We start from the raw sequence: 19,325 nt of genomic DNA, 5'->3' as shown, positions 1-19,325 counted from the left end.
TTTTTTACAGCCGACTGCACGTCGACTGCATCTGCCGACTGCAAAAAATATTTCTCAAAAAGAAAAGTTGTTGGAGTAGGTCGATCACTCGAGTGACGCCGTAGGTGGCTTGAATATCTAGAGTGGTTTTCTAGCCCGGCATAAACTAAGAATTTGAGAACCGCCCTTAAGAAGGCTCGGCACTCTACGGACGGTAGAAGTTATATTATTTTTTAAGCTTGTTTGGAAAGTAAAAAGTCATCTATTTTAAAAATTTCTTTTCAAAACATGACTCAAACATAAATATTTAATAATAAATCATTAATATTTTTATTTGATCGTTATGATTTTTTAAACTTTTAAATAAAATATAAAAAATAATATAATTTTTTTAAATTTTAAAATAAAAATAATATTAAAAATATTTATTCTAATAATATTTTAACTTAATAATATTTTTTTCTTTTTTTTAAATTTAATTAAATATATTAATTCAAACAATTTTATTATTATTTAAATATTATTTTACTATCATTTATAGAATTATGACGTTATTTCATTATCCAAATATTCTCTTAAATTCTTAATATCTAAATAGTAGGAGAATTATGGCTGAAGTTTTAAACCACAAACTGCCATAGATGAAGGTGCTTTTTACAAATTTGTGTCGCTTTATTTTTTTGGGGACGACTAGGTACTATTGATATGGTTGTCTCAAATTAACGGAAAACTCTTCATTCGCATCAAGAACGTTAAAAGGACCTGTTCAGATTCTCAAGTTCTTGTCGCGACTCTCCACTTGTTTGATACTGCGTTCCGCATCATCAAACAGCTACGCGGAGGCTGGCACTCTTTTTCACATCACTGTATTAACTACTCCGGAAAGTCAAAACAAAGGGGGAAAGCAGGAAAAAATGTCAATGACTTATCAGATTGAACTTTGCAAGCAGCCCATGCGAATGAGAATAGGATCCCACCATTCCTAACCGTTGTTTTTATAACGTTGCCTGTGTAGAAGTCTAGCGTTACGGAGCCAAACCAACCCGGCAGCGGCTTCAGAGTCGAGAGCGAGGAAAATGGATCTTGGTGTTGGAGAGGTTGGAACGCCGGGGAATTCGAAGCCTCACCAACCCAGCGGTCAAATTTCCCATTTGGCTCTGGATATCGGAGGTGATTCTCCAGCTGCCTCCCCGTCCCGAATTTTATGTTCTTTTGTTTTGGGTCTCTGAATCTCTATTCAATTCCCATGAATCCGTTGTTCTGCCTTGTGATTGTTTTTGTACTTGAAGAATTTTTTACGCTTGGTCCACATGCCATAGTTTTCAATATGTATCTTTCAATTCCTTGAATCAGTTTTTTGTTACATGGTACGTTGATTCACCCTAGTCTCATTTGGCTCTGAATTTCGTCCCTGTTACCGCGTTTGTTATCTGCTTCTTGCTTGTTACGGCGATTTATGGGTTCGTCTGTATTTTCGTCTTTAAAATGGATTATTTCCATCTGTCTAGTTCTTTCTGAAGTATTTCTTTTGTGCCAGAAAACATCGACGATTAAGGAAATGCAATTTTTCTTTTTATGGAAATAACATTGGGTTTTTGTGGGCAGGATCTCTCATTAAGTTGGTGTATTTTTCAACATATGACGATGTTGATGATGAGACGGGGAGGTCAGCTACGGAGAGTCTCAGTGTTTATAATGGTAATAAGAAATATCCGGCTCTTAAAGGAAGGCTTCATTTTGCCAAGTTCGAAACGACCAAGATAAATGATTGCTTAGAGTTTATACAGAAGAATCAGCTTCATCTTGGTGGTATGTGTGCTCGTACCTATTATTGCACTGTGGCGGAGCTTATAGTACATTTGAAACCATGTTGAAAGAAGAGTGTGAATTAATAATGGAAACTAAAAACAAGCATTCCGAACTAATCATGGGAATGTTCAACGTTAGCTGGGCTGAGTATCGAGCTTGACCTGAGTTCGAGTCTGACTCAGAAAGTTTGTAATAACCTTTCCAAGCTTGTTTTGTATATGTTTGCTTGATGAGCTCAAGCTTGTTCGTGGACAACCTAAGTTGATGAATCGTCCTCATGCATCATTAAATGCATGTCAATATATCACAATCCAAATTTACTGAGGCAGCATACTAATTACAATAGGCACTATAGCTTATATGATTCTTTCTTGTTTGTCACTGGCTTTACATTGTAAACTCTGGACAAGTTTCTTTGGAAATTCCTTGAAGCTACCTAAGCTGGTCATGGTCTAATCTACTTGACCCAAGTTCTGATCAGGATTGGCAGATAAACCCGAGCTTATCTTTGATTGGCTGAAGCAATTTTAGAAAGCTGAACCTGCTCTGTTCACCATAGATTCAACGTGCTTAATTGCCACAGGTTGCTTTCACATCAGTTTTTATATATATTCCTAAAAGGACGGAGTATTACCTGCATTTTTCATTTGAAGTTTTACTTAAGGTGGAGCAGATTATAATAGTCCATGCTTTTCTTAGAAATAGTTGTGTTAAGTACTCATTCATTTTATGCAAACCTATTTTCTTAAGCATCCCGATCTTTTAATCTTACGATGTTTCTCCTACTTCTGTTTATTCTGGTTAAATTTGAAAATGAATATAGGATGCCAGCATCTCCAGTCTTCTCCAATTGACAAGACCGTAATTAAGGTAAAAATCATTCTTTTAAATGCTATTGTTTTGAAGTAGTTGGCTCAAATTAGTTTATCTTTTTCTCCTAATTAATCTAGATGGGAGTTGCATATCTTTATGTTATGTACATGCAAAACAGCACAAGTAATTCTTATGCAAAACAAAAAATGGGTCAATATGGATTGAATTTCATGAGAACCTTGGTTTTATGGTATACACTTCTGAAGTAGGCAAACTTATTAATTACTGGCTGTCTCTGTGAAGGCCACAGGTGGTGGGGCATACAAGTATGCAGATCTCTTCGAAGAGAAGCTTGGCATTTGTCTTGACAAGGAGGACGAAATGGACTGTCTTGTTGCCGGAGCTAATTTTTTACTTAAGGTAATATTTTACTTAAGGTGGGACCCTTATACCACGTAAGAAATTTCGTATGTGCTACTTATTTTCTCTCTTTTAAAAGTGAAGTCCTCTCATCTAGTACTTAGTCTCTTGCCTTCTATTTACTTTGAATACTATTATTCTTCTTAGCAAGTCCTCAAATAGACGCTTGCACACAATTTTTTGCATCAATCAAACTAGTAATTGTTTGGAGGAGGTGAAGAGGTGAAGAAACATTTGTATTGTGATAAGTTTAAAACTGTTATCAATATGAAAACTCTCTTGATCATGTTTTAAACCAGGTAGTTTATCTTATCTATTTTCTTGTTTGCCCTGCCAATGTCTTGGCTGAAAGCTTCAACTGGAACTTTTTTTTTTTTTTGGGTAGGGAATCCATCAAGAAGCGTTTACATACATGGATGGACAGAAGGAATTTGTACAAATTGACCATAATGATTTGTACCCCTACCTCCTTGTTAATATTGGGTCTGGTGTCAGCATGCTCAAGGTATTCTGGCCATGTTACTTGCTCTGGTAGCTGGATTAGTTTTATGTACTTAAATTATTTGATCTAATGATTTGTAACCATATCCTTGTAAATTTCTGTTTTCTGTTTATATAGGTGGATGGAGATGGGAAGTTTGAGAGAGTGAGTGGAACAAATGTTGGTGGTGGAACATTTTGGGGTTTGGGAAGGCTCTTAACAAACAGCAAGAGGTAATTGATATCTTTGCTTATTATATGATGATTTTCTTATTATATAGCTTTTAAATCATTGAAATGTTTTCCTGTCTCAGTTTTGACGAGTTGCTGGAATTAAGCCATAAGGGAAATAATAGAGTGATAGACATGCTCGTGGGGGACATCTATGGTGGAATGGACTATTCAAAGGTGAATTCTTGATAGGCAGGTCTAGGGATGTAAGGAGTTCGGTCCGGACTGAAGTTGAGACCAGTCAGTCTCAGTCCCACAAATTGTGGATTGAAGAAATTCGGTCTGGTCCAGTCCATTTTGGTCCTAGGGTCTATAAATTTTGGACCGGACCAGACTAAACACCTATATATATTTTAAAAATATTTTTAATAATTTAATAAATTATTTTTATATAGTAATTATATAAGTTAATGATGTATTTTTCATCTAATTTATTACTATTGACCATATAAAATATAAAATAATATATGCTATCAATTAATAATAAATCATAAATCATGTGATAATTTATGTCATTATATGTAAATATTTAATACATCATACATTCATACATAGCCTACGATTTACACTTAATTAAAGTAATTACGTATTTTTTTTTAAATACCTAAGTTGCAAGCAAGCATGAATCATTTATGTACAATGAAATTATTTGATATTCATTAACCATATATAAAATGTATCACATTATTAATAATTATACATACTAAAGAGTAAAGTCTAGGTTAGTAAGTAGTAACTATCAACATCATAAATATAATTATAGTTAAATATTTTTTTAATGAGTTAGTTACATAATTCACATAATTTTAATTTTAGTAATTCAAATAATTTTTTTTAAATTTATTTAAAATAATATGAAACAAAATAATAAAATAATTGGGCCGAACCGAACGGACTGGACCAATTGCTACTGGTCTAGTCTGGTCCCTATGGGTGTTCGGTCTGGGAAAATGATAGACCGTTCCATCACACTCCCTAACCGGACCGGACCGACCGATTTACACCCCTAGGCAGGTCGTTGCTATAGTTTAGGTTGCAAGAGCCTGCTAGTTTTTGTATTTGAATAATTTGATTTGAAGCCTGATTTAATTTTCCGTGTTATGATTGTTAACAGTCTTTATCCCCTTTTCTTCCCAATGCTAACAGATTGGTCTTTCTTCAACAACTATCGCTTCTAGCTTTGGCAAAGCAATTTCTGATAGTAAAGAACTTGCAGATTACAGACCAGAAGATATTGCCCGGTCCCTGTTAAGAATGATTTCAAATAATATTGGGCAGGTCAGTCATAGCAGGACAGATTTCTTGTTTGCCATAAATTGAATATTCATTGTGAAGTAGTGATATGTCTTTGCTTTTACTGGAAAACAAAGATTTATGAATTACCTTTATGTTGTGTTAAGAGTTTGGAGACCCTTTTGGACCAACACCAGACTTTTCTCTATATATTATATTTGTTAAGCTGTCCCGATCCATCCTCCTAGGCAGCAGTTGGCCATCACTCCTGGCCAGTAAGTTCTTTTCATCTGTTGCAGAAGCTTTGAGCCAACTATAATACCAAACCAGCCAAGATTTTCTGTAGAAATATATTTTCATCACAAATCTCCTAATTCTTAGATAATGTATTTCTTGCTTACATGCAACGTCTTGCTTGTAGTCAGAGTGAATAGCTAAACTCTTGAAGTCACGTATGCAGTAAGGAACAATCCATTCAAATTAGCTACTTAAAATTAATACTGGTCTAGTAAGGTAGAGCAGTTTATGTTTTATATATCCTTCGCAAACATTGAAATTCTCTCATTTTTCCAATAGAATACCTTCGTCAGAATATTAGCATTTTGTCCCATGTTTAAACAGTTCTTTCTTGCTTATTATTTTTATGATTTCTCCATTTGATTTATTTTCTTTATGCTTAGCAATCATTCAATTTTGAAGATTTCTTCTACATACTGAACAATAGTATCTTACAGCGTACCTCTCTCTCTCTCTCTCTCTGGATTAGCAAGTTACAGCTTATTATGTAGCACGTGATGAAAAAGTAGAGACCAGATTGTCTTTGTCAAAATTTCTGGGTGTATGAGCATGTAATGGGACGAATATCACCTGGCATCAGTTCTTTCATCTCCTAGTTTCATGTTCTTACAGTATCCCCTAGTATTTTGCCAACTTTCAAACTTCTCTCATGTCCCTTTTACTGGCAAGGTTCAAACCTTGGATTCAGGTTATGATATATGACCATGTAGCAAATCATATGGGAAGAAATCTTAAAATCATTTTTACTAATCCAGTATCCTTGCTGTACTCAACACATTAGGCATTTACCTTTCATTTTATTTACCACTAGATAGGTGTAGTTTAGGTTCAGAATTTCAATTTATTTGTGCTTGCCTTCACAAATAGCAGTCAGTCTGAAATTTTTTTGAAGCAGGCCGGTGTCCTCAGTTTCATTTTTTATTTTCTTTTAAATTGTAATGGGGTCTGCCCCATCGTAAGGGGTTTGTACGAGAATTGAGGGTTGGAAGCATAAGCAAGTTGATATCTCGTTTGCCATTCCTGGAGATGCAAAGAACTTAGTAACAGTTTTTTTCCATTTGCTAGGCATCCCTTAAAATGCAATCTGTAATCCAGTATACATCTTTGTCCAAAAGAAATTGATAAATTATTGTCTCTTTTTTGTTGTTGTTTTATTTAACTCCTCCCTAATTTAATATACAGTCAGCAAACATATAATAACTGTCATAGCGTTTCTGATATTATTTCATTTTGCCCTTTTACCGTCAGATCTCTTACTTAAATGCACTCAGATTTGGGCTCAAGCGTATATTTTTTGGAGGATTTTTCATTCGGGGTCATGCTTATACCATGGACACAATAGCTGTTGCAGTTCATTTCTGGTAAGCATGACACTATTTGTTTTATTGGTCATACCTCACATATAGATCTTCCATGTTAAAAAAAAAAATCCTGAAATTCCTCCAATCAGGGCACCCAAAAAAATGACACTTAGTGCTCAACTCTTGGAAATAAACGATTCCATTCTTTGTATCATAGCAATTTTAGGCACTATTATGTTCTTACATAAAGGAAGGAAAGAGATTTCGTAAAATGTTGCCCAGAAAAAATAGAGTGAAAAAAAAAGTTTTTTGATCAAAACATGACAATGATTGTTCTTCCAAGTAAGGTTACGAAGTTCCCCGCCTTGATTGTTTTCCTATTTCTATTATTTCCATATTTTTAGAGGCTTTAAATATTTAAAAAAGCCATTTCTATTTTATCCTTTCAGGTCTAAAGGCGAGGCTAAAGCAATGTTCTTGCGGCATGAAGGATTTCTTGGAGCATCGGGTGCGTTCAGGAGCTATGGAAAGCGTGGCCTTGATGACTTGATGCTCCAGTTAATTCAGCAATTCCCATTCACTGCTTCCCCTGCAGGAGATATCTGATCTTGCCCACTAAACGAGAATTGGAAATGATTGAGAATGAAAGTATAGAGTGTAGTAGTGTCTTTACATCTTAGAATTTGGAAAGGTTTCCTCTATCTAGCTTAGAAACGGGATATGCTCACCAGGCAATGCTTGGTTGCCTGTATGCACTCTCAGCAAGTCATAGGGTGAAACTTGTGCAATGTGTAACATAGCAAAACCGTATTGTAGGAAAAGGTATCCGAACAAGAAAATTGATGGGAGAGAGAGAGAGAGAGAGAGAGAGAGAGAGAGAGAGAGTAGCAGCCATAATTGAACAAGATTACTTTCCCTGATTGCTGATGTATCTCTGTCTAGGTTTTGTAGGATTATATGACTCGTAACTTCTGTTGTTTAATAAAGTAAAAATCGTTTACTCTCTGGATCCTAGAACTCGAGTCTCAGTTGTCTCCAAGACTCCATGTTCGATAACATGATAGACCATGCTAGATTGCTAGCACAATGGGTTCCTTAACCACAAAAGTTTCTCAAGATAGATGGATAACCTAGTGTACCATACAAATTGCATATTTTCTGCCTCGTTTGTTTTTATACCATCTCCATCTCAGCTTATTTAATTATCATTATAACTTTATTAAATTTTCATACAAAATAAAATAAACAATTCAAATTTTTTCAAATTTCAAAATAAAAATAATGTTTAAAAAATATATTATAACAATATTTTATTTAACTTTAAACTTTTATTTCAACTTATCACATTTGCGAAAACAAAAGAGGCTTTTTTATTTAGTAATAATTCTTGGGAAAACTTGGTCCGAGATTTCGGAGAGGGTGACACAATGCCGGTTCTAGTCCATACATGATGTTGGATCTACGTATAGATCTCTCTTTGGAATCTAAATCTTGGATTTTCCTAAGACTCTAGGGGATCCATTTTCGACATGCATTAATAAGTTGCTTGTTATGAAGGTTTGAAGCGACTCAAATAAGATATTATCGTATAAATATTGTCTCGAAAGCTATATGGTTTGTGCATTGACAGAGGTTAGGAGAACACTCGAAACGAAAGACAAAAAGAACACTCGGGAAGTTAATAATGATAACAAAAGTGGCTAAGAATTTTGGGAATATCCAGAGTCTATTTGAAATGGCATTAAAATCTTATAGAGCTAGCAAAGTAGCAGCATATTATATTTCAAACTTCAAATTAAATTCTCTTGCTGGGACAGTTGCCAAACAGTTCAGGAACTATTAGAATCATATTGGGTGTTCGAATTATGTATCAGTATCAAGTTCAGTTCGGATTCCATTTGTTCAGAGTTATGTTTTACCATGACAAGAGCATCTCTGTTTGTTAACTTCTCCAGAAAACCACAAAAAAAAAAAAAAAAAAAAAAAAAAAAAACCGCCATCTCTAGTTCTAATTGATAACACAAATGAAACAACACAACGAACCTTCTGATAGTTTCGACGGATATATGTTATTATCAATCATTGCTAGACAACTCAGATATCAATTACAGCAACAATGTATGTAGATAAGTTGATAACGAGAAATTAAACACAAATTGATCAATTGGCAGTCAGAAGCCTTCTCTGACCTTGCTTTGCATTTCTTCTATGCAGTGCCCATCTTTCTTTGATATCACACATATTATTATGGGCTAGGCATTCATCAAACTTTTCCTTGGATGTTTCAAGCTCTTTACCAGATTTTTCGGGACAAAAATCTCCCCTAATTCTGGCAGCTTCAGCAAGCAGATCGTTTATCAGCATCTCTGTTGTCCTGGAGGTTATTCCCCTGAGATACCAGGAGATGGGTGGTGGTGGAACAAGGGCCGGTTGTATCAGTTGCTCCAAGCTCACTTTTGAGCCAACCCTTCCTTTCCCTCCAGTACATGCAAAATAATCTTTCCATGTCTTTGGCTTAAGGGGGAAGCAGATTTTTTCATCAACAAACACAGGATCTACTGTCCAGCACCCTTCGAACTTTTTCATAAACCCTGTCTTCACTTGCTTGAACTTCATCTGACAGCCAAAAGGGGATTTTTTGCATCGCATATGCAATTGCATCATGCGATAGAGCTTGCAAAATCAGCCATTTTTCTAAATGCTGATAAACAAGGTACTACATAGTACATATTAACATGATGGAAATTTACTACTGTTATGTACAGACAAATTAGATGAATGTGAGATCAGTTAAGTATAACAAGCGCATTTTCCAGAAAACAACTTGAGTATAAAGATGCACACAAGCATTGATTAGTTTCCTTCCAATAACTTTTGGTAGGGGACTTTTAGAATGTTTCCATCAAAACAAACTCCAGAAACAGTCTGTTTTCTTTGTACTGAAGAGAAATCCATTTTCTACAATGGATTCATTTGTGGTGCCGTGAGCATGAATTTTCCAAGTACTAAATGCAATCACAATAAAACCTTCCGTAGCTCCACAGCGTCTAAGATGACCCATTTTATAAAACAAAAGGCCAAGTCGCACCCCATGCAGTGCAACTTCCTATCCCAACACCACCTTCCCCAACACAAACACAAGAGCAACAACAATAATAACAGCGATTCCTTACCGAGTGATCTTCTCTGTTTTGATCTACTAAAACATGAACCGATATGGTTCCTGACCACCAAAGAAATCTCCATAAGGCTGCTTGCTCCAATTCTACCACCTGCCTCAGACCTTCATCAACCAAAACCTTTCTGGATATTACTTCCTAACGAAATTAGAATCTCTATGAGAAGGTGAGCCTTTTAAATTAGGAAAATAATTGTACAATAAGTGTGAGAAATCGTGAGATAGAAAGCCCACTATATATTGAAGACATTATCATAAGTAAAAAGAATGTTCAACTGCACCATATTAGACTTCCTTGCGATAGGTCACTGGTAGAATATGAAAGAAATAGTGTATCAAACATACCACTTACCTTAATATTCTTGAAAACCCTCTTATTATCAGGGTCTGTCACAATATTATATACTGCATCTGGAGGCAGCCCAATATTAACTTTTACATTGAGGTTGCAAAGAGAACCTTTTGGTACGCTGACCTGCCAAGAGTGATATTAGAATATATATACTGAATTTCATTGAACTCAGTATGGGGACCCAGAGAAGCTATCAACTCCACATGCATATCCAAGCTAGAGATGCAACAGGTTGAACATTGGTAAAATACTCCAGTTTCTGTTTCAACATTCTTTTCTACCCAGCCGGTGTTTTTATGAGGCAACTAATACCGATCTAAAAGTGATTATCAGATTTTCGTCCTGCATGCTTCATGTCGAACTGGATTTATTTACTGGCATAAGAATATGTGAAAGTGCAGTGACAAGATTAGTTGTGTTAGAAGTTGACTGTTGAGAAATTTTCAAACGCAGATCTCAAACTAGAGTAATGTCACAACTCTTTTTTTTTTAGGTGTATTGTCACAATTCCTGAGTAAACTGAGTTGGTACAGAACATTTTTTTCCTGCTTAAATTTTTCTCACCTTTATTTTTGGAGGTTGATCATCAACCCATGATGGATTTTCACTCCATGCTAGCATCTGCTTTTCCAGATCAACTTCCCAAGGAGTAGATGATCCTTTCTCCTTTCTTAAAGCAGGGGTCCCCAATTTTACTCCTTCCATATCCTTTGCTAACCTTTGGAAACGAGACTGACCAAAAAGGAGAGTTTTTTTATAGCTTACACTAAAATTAACAATCGGTAATCCAATTTAGGCTCAAATGAGATGACCAACCATGAGACAATTCTGAAGCGTGTGAGGGAGCTGAACAAAAAGTGAAGAAAATGCCGAATCAAATGCCTTGAAGGGTCCATTTCCCTTGTTCTGGTGGACTCCTACAGTTGTTTTCGAAACCTCTGTCTCACCCATTAAACTACAGAGTCGTTTGCAAAATGTTAGGTATCAATGTCACATTTTTTGACAACCATACACAATTAGAATTAAAGACAGGTTAATCTTGATCATAAACTCATAACCCTGAAACGTGGATATGTTCTACTTAATTACAGTTTAGACAGCAATCAAACACACATAATTATAAGAAGCAACCATCCATTCACCATAATTTTTACATCCCCCAATGCCCGAGCATCAAAGACAAAGCTGCAACAGGACTTCATAGGAGTCAGATAATCCGCAGTAAGCATTACCCATCAAGGTTTGCAGCAAATTTAAGAATTTAGTTCAACAACACAATATCCAGCATGAATCATTCAAGATTACAATAAAAGAAACACATAACTAAGAGATAATCAGCAGCAGAGAATGACCCAGAAAAGGCAAGAGAATCCAGAATAACTGAATACTGACTAATCTTTAGCAGGGAATCAGATTGAACAGATTCACTTACGGAGCGGGTTTTTTATTACAAGAATATCCCGTTCCACTGTAGGCTCTAACGAAGCTGATCCCAGATGTGCAAAGGGATATGGAAACTGTTGTAATCGTCGGTAGCCCTCAAACAGATGTTGTGGACCATAGGATCCCATATAGTGCCAACAAGGAGGAAGGGACTAGCCGTGAAATACCCTCCAAGTTGAAACTTGAATCTTGGGTCAACTTGGATCAGCTTCGAATGTGATATTATTGTAATAAAAAACCCGCTCCGTAACGGAATCTGTCCACTTTGATTCCCTAATATAAACTTATAATTTTTTTGTTTGTGCAATTAGACACCTCAATTTTACCTTTACAAGAACTTCGAGATTTTTATAATTCAGTATCCAGTTAATTTTACTTTTACAAAATTAACGACGTGATTAATTGACAAAAATATTGATATCATGTGTTAACGGATCATAGATTGAGCCGTGACCTATCGTTAATTTCTTTAATAAAATTGACATATGCACTTGCCAGAGTTTTTTGAAGTTCAAGTATTAATTTTGCAGAATTTAAAAGCTAGAACCTTGAATTGCAAAAACTCATTCTAATTTTGCAATTAGCCAAAAAGTTTTAGATAGTAAAAAAAGTTTTGCCTTTTGTTAGTCTATACTTACATCATTTTTATTAATTTATTTTGGGCTTATCTTTATTATCATGCTATTTCACTATTATTTACAAACTGTAATGACAAACTATTTCATTACTATTTACAAATATTTTAAAATACTTTTAACATCCAACCAGAAAATGATTCGAGTCTAGTACGCATACGAACACATCGTATCGTGTGTGTCCATCTTAGTTATGTGTTTCTTTTATTATAATCTTGAATGATTCATGCTGGACATTGTGTCTAGTCGAATCAAAATTATTGAATTTGCTGCAAATCTTGATGGTAGTGCTTACAGCGAATTATCTGATGTAGTCTTTGTTGCAAATAGATTTGATCCCTAAACCTCGTTTGCCAATAAAAAATAGATAAAAGTTCAGTAATAACCTTGATACGAGCCAACCATTGAAAATACACATTTTTAGGTGCTTTTGTAATTGGAGTCTTGGACAATGTGGACATTTTACCCTGCCTTGGGGAAGGAATCCGAAAGTAAAAAAGACTCCACGATGAAGTTATCAAGACTAATATCTGAACTAAGATAGAGCTCCAAATCACACAAACTCGATGGACATGTTTGCTCTTATTATACTTTTATCATAATAGGAGTTTAAGCCTTACCACATAATGTCTTCATACACAACAGTTTGAGGACATGATATGACACTCACATTTCACTTCCACAACACAACCATCATGCAATTATTTTACACAAGACAACACGATTGCATAGCCTGCATCATTTATAGAGGATACAACATAAGTAAGCAACCCAATTATGCTATTAAGCCACAAACATATTCTGTAATATGGATGTCTTCTCAAGCTTTACGGCACACTTCTCCATCACAAATCACTCCATCCTTTGCTTTCTCCCCATCCTTTGTTTCTTCATCCTTCTTCAAAGCGCACTTGGGATGGAGATCAAAGTCACACTCCTTACAGTAAAAAGAAAACCCACTTCCCATCTGCCCACAGCCATCGCAACAATATGAGTTCCGACGAGTTTTAGTAAGTTCGTGCTTCGAATGCAGCTCATGTTTCAGTTTCTCAGGCCACCCCTTCGCCATTTCCTCAAAATGCTTCAAACGGTCTTCGGTGAATGGATATGCATCTGCACCATAAGCTGTTATGAGCTGCCGTGCTTCCTTGGTGACCAGCCTGCCACTTTGGCCGATTACAACAGCAGCAGGAATGCCCTGAATTTTGAATTTGCGTGACAGGAACTTCTTCCTCTCATCACCAAATGGGAGGGCTAACCAGGGCATGCCTCCAAAGAATTCATCAAATGAGGACTGATCACGATCGCTGGAGATGAATATAATTTCAAAGGCTTTGTCCTTTGCCTTTATCTCATGGTACACTTCTATCAGCTTAGGCATGAATGCACGACATGGCGGGCACCAGTGAGCTGAGAAATATAGTAGAATGTTCTTCCCAACTAGTTCAGACACCGGGACCTAATAAGGGAATGAACAGAACATTAATTTGCAATAATTCAATTTTACAATAACTCCCCTGATTTAGCAACCATCAGAAACTCTTGCAAGTTAAAATTAACAAGAAGCGTACCTTGGAACCACTTTTGTCTATCACAAAGTCACTTTCCCCCAGAACCAAAACTGATTCCAGTGTCTGTGATTCAGATCTGGCCTTCTCAATCTCAGCAAGCTCAGCAACCTTATCTGGTGTAAAAGGGTAGGCTTCAATACCATGTTCCTCAATGAGCTCAGCCACATTTGGGTGTACAGTCTTCCCATCTGGCCCAATTATAACCACTGTGGGAAGGGTTTTCAACTCAAAATAACGAGGAAGCTTTTCGCAGGTCTTGTCCTTGAAGGGCACTGCCAACCATGGCATTGTTTTGAACCCTTCTTTGAAGTGTTCATCTTCATAGTCCAGAGGTATCAACACAATCTCAAAATTTTCACCTCTCTCCTTGAGTTTCTTATAAACCTCAATAAGTTTCGGGGTAAATTCAAGGCAAGCCCCATGAACTTGTATCGAAAAGTACAGGCCAACTGTTTTGCCTTCAAGCTCAGGTACAGCGATCTGTCAACAAATAGCATTAACAACTAGTAATTATTGCCATTCACACAGCTAGAACAGAGCAAAGATATCAATGTACTTGGCCAAAGGGGTACCTTGTTTCCATCATTTGACTCCAAATAATCGCGGGAGCCAGAAATCAAAACAGAACTCAAGGACTGATTCTTCTTAACCGCCTCCTCTTCATCTTTCAAAAACTGAATTTTTTCCGAAGTAAACGGATAACCATCCATTCCATATTCCCTGACGATTCTGACTCCATCATTCGTCAAGACTTTCCCATTGGCATCAAGGATGACAAGGTGAGGGATGCCCCTCACTTTGAACAAGCTCTTAAGGCGTTTCCTAGTCTCCGAGTCAGTGAATGGAACAGCAAGCCAAGGCATTTTGGCGAAGTAGCCGTTGAATGATTCATCATTTCTATCAGAAGAAATGAAGACTACTTCAAAGTCACCTTTGGGCAACAACTCTTCGTAAACTTCCACTAACGTTGGGGTAAAATGGCAACACGGACCGCACCATGAGCCAGAGAAATACAACCCCACAGTCTTTCCGGACAAATTACTGATCTTAAGCTATGAAAGGGAGAGAGGAAAAAAAAAAAAAAAAATCAAAGACCAATATGATTAAAAAGGAAAATTTTCCATATGAAGTAGGTGAAGTTAGTAGAAAAATCATCTGATCAACTGGGGTTTTTTCTATAATTTGAAATGTTAAACATTCTACAGTTCTACTTCTTTCTATGCTATGAAAGGATATCATAATCTGGCATCTGCGAGATAACAGTCATAAAATATGTTCTACTATACTTTTTGCTTGCCAAACAATCAAAATAATGAAATCAGGATAACATATTTACGAGAATCATACTTATGTTGTCTGAGAGGTGATCATGTTTTATATTACCTGGTCCCCATTGTTGCGGACGAGAAAATCCCTCTCCTCGAAGGAAAGAAGCGAAATCAGATCATGAGAATCGCAGTCAACTTCAACGTTAGCCATGCCTTTCGTCTCTCAATCTGTGAGTATTTGCTTTACTTTTCTGCTGGTTTGAAACATTTAACTTCGTTTTGAGCACTATATAGGCCAGGAAGAAGCATCATCCGTGTCTAAAATATTTAGGCCTTGTTTGTTTAGCCAAAATCAAAAATCTCATCTCATCTCATCTCAACTCATCATTACACTTTTTTTAAATCCCAATATAAAATATAATAAACAATCTAACTTTTTTAAATCTCAATACAAAATTAATATTCAAAAATTATATTATAACAATATTTTATTTATTACTATTTAAAACATCTCATCTCATCTCATCTGTGTAACCAAACGGGCCTTATTCTCTTAATTCTCACTTGTCTCTTATCCCAAAAAAAAAAAGAAAAAAGAAAAAATCTCATTTGTCAAGGGTGACTCAAGACCACGTGAGGCTGACTCTTCGAGGCTAAGGAACCTAGCTAGGAGACTTTTCTATTGTGACTTATCGGTAAAGATTATTTTATTAAAATAAATTTATAAATTGAATTCTTTTTTTATTTTTTTTATTTTTATTGGACATTAGATTATAAAAATATTTTAGGGACATGCTATCCACCGCTGGGGCTCCGGTTAGGCATTTTCTAATTTTTTTTACATAATTTTTTAAATACTTTTAAATATTTTTAAAAATAAAAAAATTTATAATATTATTAAATAATATTTTCTTAACCACTAAGAAAAAAGACTATAAAAAAATGAAGCGATAAACTCTAGTGGGATCTCCCAAGCAGGAACCACAACATTTTCTATAATTTTATTATAAAATTGATATAATATATTTTATAAAATTACGTCAATTTATAAATTTATTTTTATATAATCTCTTATGGTTTATCTTCTCAATTGATGTAGGAGATGTTAAAGCTAAATTGTTGAACTAAATACAACTCATTTTAACTTATTTTAAATCAATTATTGATGAGACATATTATTTTTTTAATTTTCTATAAAAAAAATTAAATTTATCTCAACCTATTTTATATATTTCAATTTTAAAAAAATTAAATTCATCTCAATTTAAAAAAAATATTTAAACTCATTTTAATAAAATCTATAAAATATTATTATTTATTACTCAATTCAAGACATAATGTAAGATTAGCCTCCAAAACTGCGCACAACGTCCTCCACAAAAATATGGGTTGAATTAAAAACCTTATTATCATATAAAAACAAGAAATATATTATAAAAACACGCTTCAATTCTAATATAATTTATGTGATTAACCTGTTGAGCGGAATAATCTCTATACTATAAGGTTTTGTTTAGATATTGGAATGAGATAAGATTAAATAAGGAATTTTTAAATAGTAATTAAATAATTTGTTAATAATAGTAAAACGATTTGAGTTAAAATTTTTATAGATTTTTGAAAAAAGAGAAAAAAAAGTTAAATAAAAATATTATAAAGTTAAAATATTATTAGAATATAACTTTTATTTTAAAATTTAAAAAAGTTGATTTTTTTTTATTTTATTTAAAAATTAAAAAATTTGAAATGATTAAATAAAAAAATTAAATATTTAAAATTAATAAATATTTATATTTATAATATTTAAATATTAAGATGAGATAAAATGAAATATAACCGTTTTACAATTCATACGGAGGAATGTTTCCTGTCCTTTTACATGTTTTGGATAAAAGAAAAAACAAATTCAATAAAAAATAAGAAAACTCCCGGGTAGTCCAAGATTCCAAGTCTCAAATTCCAATCATGCAATGGCTTTATTTCTTTTTATTTTTTATTTTTTGTTTTCCTTTTCTTTTCTTTTAAGGAATATTGAAATGACTTTTCACTATTTTAACACGTTGTTCCACTTCTTTACATGTAGCCTGTGAAACGACTTTGAACATATATAATTATAGAAAAAGTCCATACTTTTTCACACTATTAAAAAAATATGATTTTAATTTTTTATTTTTTTTTTATTTTACATTTTAAAAATATTAATATGTTGGGTATGAGACTGTTGTGTAATATGTCTCTTTATATATTGGTTATGACGTGCTTTTTTTTACTACCTTTCTTTATATTTCAAATACTTTTTCATTTATGAATGAATTCAGTTTATAAAAAAAATTAAAAATCTGTTTTTTAATAACATTATGAATTTTTTTAAAACAATATTTAAAGATATAAAAAAATTATAAATCAAAATCAAAATCAAATGATATAAAAATAATAATAATAATTTTACCTCCTCGGGACCCACGTCGGGCTTCACTCGTGGGTGTAGCACTACTCAAAAAATAAAAAAAAAAAAAGAGGCAAGAGACAATTTCAGCCTGTTGTACATTCATTGCATGATCCATTTACTGCTACTAAAACTATTCAATTTAAATTATAAAAATTTTCTGGGTCATTCATAAAAGAAAAAACAACATTTTCTTAGTCTCAATCCAAACATCTTACCTAAATTTTTCATTAAAAAACAAAAATAAAATCAACTTTCACAATATAAAACATCTTTCACAAAAATTTTCTTTCATTTGAATTCTCAATAGGTCTCACGTGTGACTGTTACCTACTTCCTTTTTTAGAGCAGCAACTCGAGGCACAAAACTATATAGCATCTACAACTTACTTAATTTTGCGTCAAACGATATTTTATTATGATAGATCTCTACGACACAAAATAGCACACCCAAATTCATATTATAATACATACACTACAGATAAGATACTTCAAAGCCATATCGGACAGAGCAGGTAACTACCATGAACAAAATTTCTTCGGAATAGCCACTATTTGAATGAATCCATTGCACATATGATGCATAGATCGGGTTCACTAAAATACTGAACCGGTTTCTTGGCAACATCTCTCGTCTCTCAACCCTCAGTCATTCCCCCCCAACCCTCAAAGCCCTCCTGAAATTGAGCCCTTCGTCTTCAATGACAACCATCAAAGCCAAACACCACAACCACCAACCCAGCCATTCACTACCTCAACCTTCCCCACCATGACCTTAGCCCTCCCCACCACGACCTTGGCATTCTGATGACTTGCAAAATTTCATTTTGCAGATTTTACAAGTTCGCTCGAGCGGAGGCTTTTGGCCGCTCGAGCGAATTCAGGCAGATTTAAACGCTCGACTGCCGCTCGACAGGGAGCTCGAGCGGATTGCTAAAAAACAAAGATTGCTCAAGCGGAGACATTGGCCGCTCGAGCGAAATCAGGCAGAGTCGAACGCTCGACGTGCGCTCGACAAGATGCTCGAGCGAAATCAGACAGAGTCGAACGCTCGATGTGCGCTCGACACCCCGCTCGAGCGAACATCGTATTTTGACAGATTTTAGGTTTTCCGCCGTCACACCATATAAAAGCAATTTTTCACTCTAGGGCCGCGAGTTTTGACTGGAGAACACTTCTTGGGAGAGAAAAACATAGCTAGAGGGATTCAAATCATCTGTTTTTGGAGAGGGAATTCCAATTATTGCACATACGTTGGAATCATACACAAGCACGAATGGGAGAAAAGCGTTGAATCGTTCCCTTGAGCTTTTGACGACGAGTTGCGGCTGCAAGGAGGATTTTTCAGTGTTTATTTTCTTCCCATCTTCTCAGAACAATTATGGTGAATTCGTTTATGTTGAATTCCATTTCTAGCATGAGCTAAATTTTCTTCATTCTAGGAAAACGATGTAACCTATTTCTGAACTATGCTTGATTGTCTATGCTAATTTAATGCAATTCTCTCTTTGTTTATCTGATTTATTCTGAATTTATTGCTTCTAATTAACTGGTCATTGATTAGATGATAAGTAATCTTGTGATTTGCTATCGAAAGAGGGAATCATAAGGTAGATCTTGGATATTTCAGCATAGGTAAGTATAGAGATCGAAAGACTTGTATGAACCTATGTAGTAATTAAATCATTGGTCTTATTGCATTCTTGATTATTGAATTTGCATATTCTTGTGTGTATTGATAACCAAGAGTCAATTCCAATTGACTATCGAAAGAGGCTTTTGGATGAATTAGAGATTTGCTAATAGACAAAAGAGATTTAAATTAAATTAGCTGGATGAGAAAAGCATAGTGAAGAAGTAGGTGAAATC

General features: G+C 34.7%; 3 protein-coding genes across 6 annotated transcripts; 1 reads left to right on the top strand and 2 right to left on the bottom strand.

Annotated features, from left to right (window-relative positions):
• Positions 1 to 786: 786 nt before the first annotated feature.
• On the top strand, positions 787 to 7,577 carry LOC122308960 (pantothenate kinase 1-like). Its single transcript, XM_043122245.1, has 10 exons — positions 787 to 1,149; positions 1,585 to 1,788; positions 2,612 to 2,658; positions 2,905 to 3,021; positions 3,407 to 3,526; positions 3,641 to 3,735; positions 3,816 to 3,909; positions 4,879 to 5,010; positions 6,511 to 6,623; positions 7,013 to 7,577. The coding sequence occupies exons 1-10, from the start codon at positions 1,056 to 1,058 to the stop codon at positions 7,167 to 7,169; spliced, it is 1,173 nt and encodes a 390-aa protein (XP_042978179.1). The 5' UTR covers positions 787 to 1,055; the 3' UTR covers positions 7,170 to 7,577.
• A 1,011-nt stretch (positions 7,578 to 8,588) lies between these two features.
• Positions 8,589 to 11,749, bottom strand: LOC122308961. Of its 4 annotated transcripts, none has more exons than XM_043122247.1 (6): positions 11,446 to 11,749; positions 10,910 to 11,048; positions 10,658 to 10,825; positions 10,094 to 10,216; positions 9,737 to 9,880; positions 8,589 to 9,179 (listed from the first exon to the last, which is right to left on the bottom strand). In XM_043122247.1, the coding sequence occupies exons 2-6, from the start codon at positions 11,042 to 11,044 to the stop codon at positions 8,724 to 8,726; spliced, it is 1,026 nt and encodes a 341-aa protein (XP_042978181.1). In that variant the 5' UTR covers positions 11,045 to 11,048; positions 11,446 to 11,749; the 3' UTR covers positions 8,589 to 8,723. The 4 variants fall into 4 exon arrangements, with proteins under 4 accessions (XP_042978181.1, XP_042978180.1, XP_042978182.1 ...); XM_043122246.1 differs by having other exon boundaries at positions 11,526 to 11,746; XM_043122248.1 differs by lacking the exon at positions 11,446 to 11,749 and adding an exon at positions 11,418 to 11,436.
• A 975-nt stretch (positions 11,750 to 12,724) lies between these two features.
• LOC122308959 (probable nucleoredoxin 1) lies at positions 12,725 to 15,295 on the bottom strand. Its single transcript, XM_043122244.1, has 4 exons — positions 15,126 to 15,295; positions 14,315 to 14,794; positions 13,743 to 14,222; positions 12,725 to 13,630 (listed from the first exon to the last, which is right to left on the bottom strand). The coding sequence occupies exons 1-4, from the start codon at positions 15,219 to 15,221 to the stop codon at positions 12,992 to 12,994; spliced, it is 1,695 nt and encodes a 564-aa protein (XP_042978178.1). The 5' UTR covers positions 15,222 to 15,295; the 3' UTR covers positions 12,725 to 12,991.
• Positions 15,296 to 19,325: the final 4,030 nt, after the last annotated feature.

This window comes from Carya illinoinensis, chromosome 5 (genome assembly GCF_018687715.1).
Source record: "Carya illinoinensis cultivar Pawnee chromosome 5, C.illinoinensisPawnee_v1, whole genome shotgun sequence".
Lineage (NCBI taxonomy): Eukaryota > Viridiplantae > Streptophyta > Magnoliopsida > Fagales > Juglandaceae > Carya > Carya illinoinensis.
The sequence above is the reverse complement of the archived record's forward strand: the minus strand, read 5'-3'. Positions and strand labels throughout refer to the sequence as shown.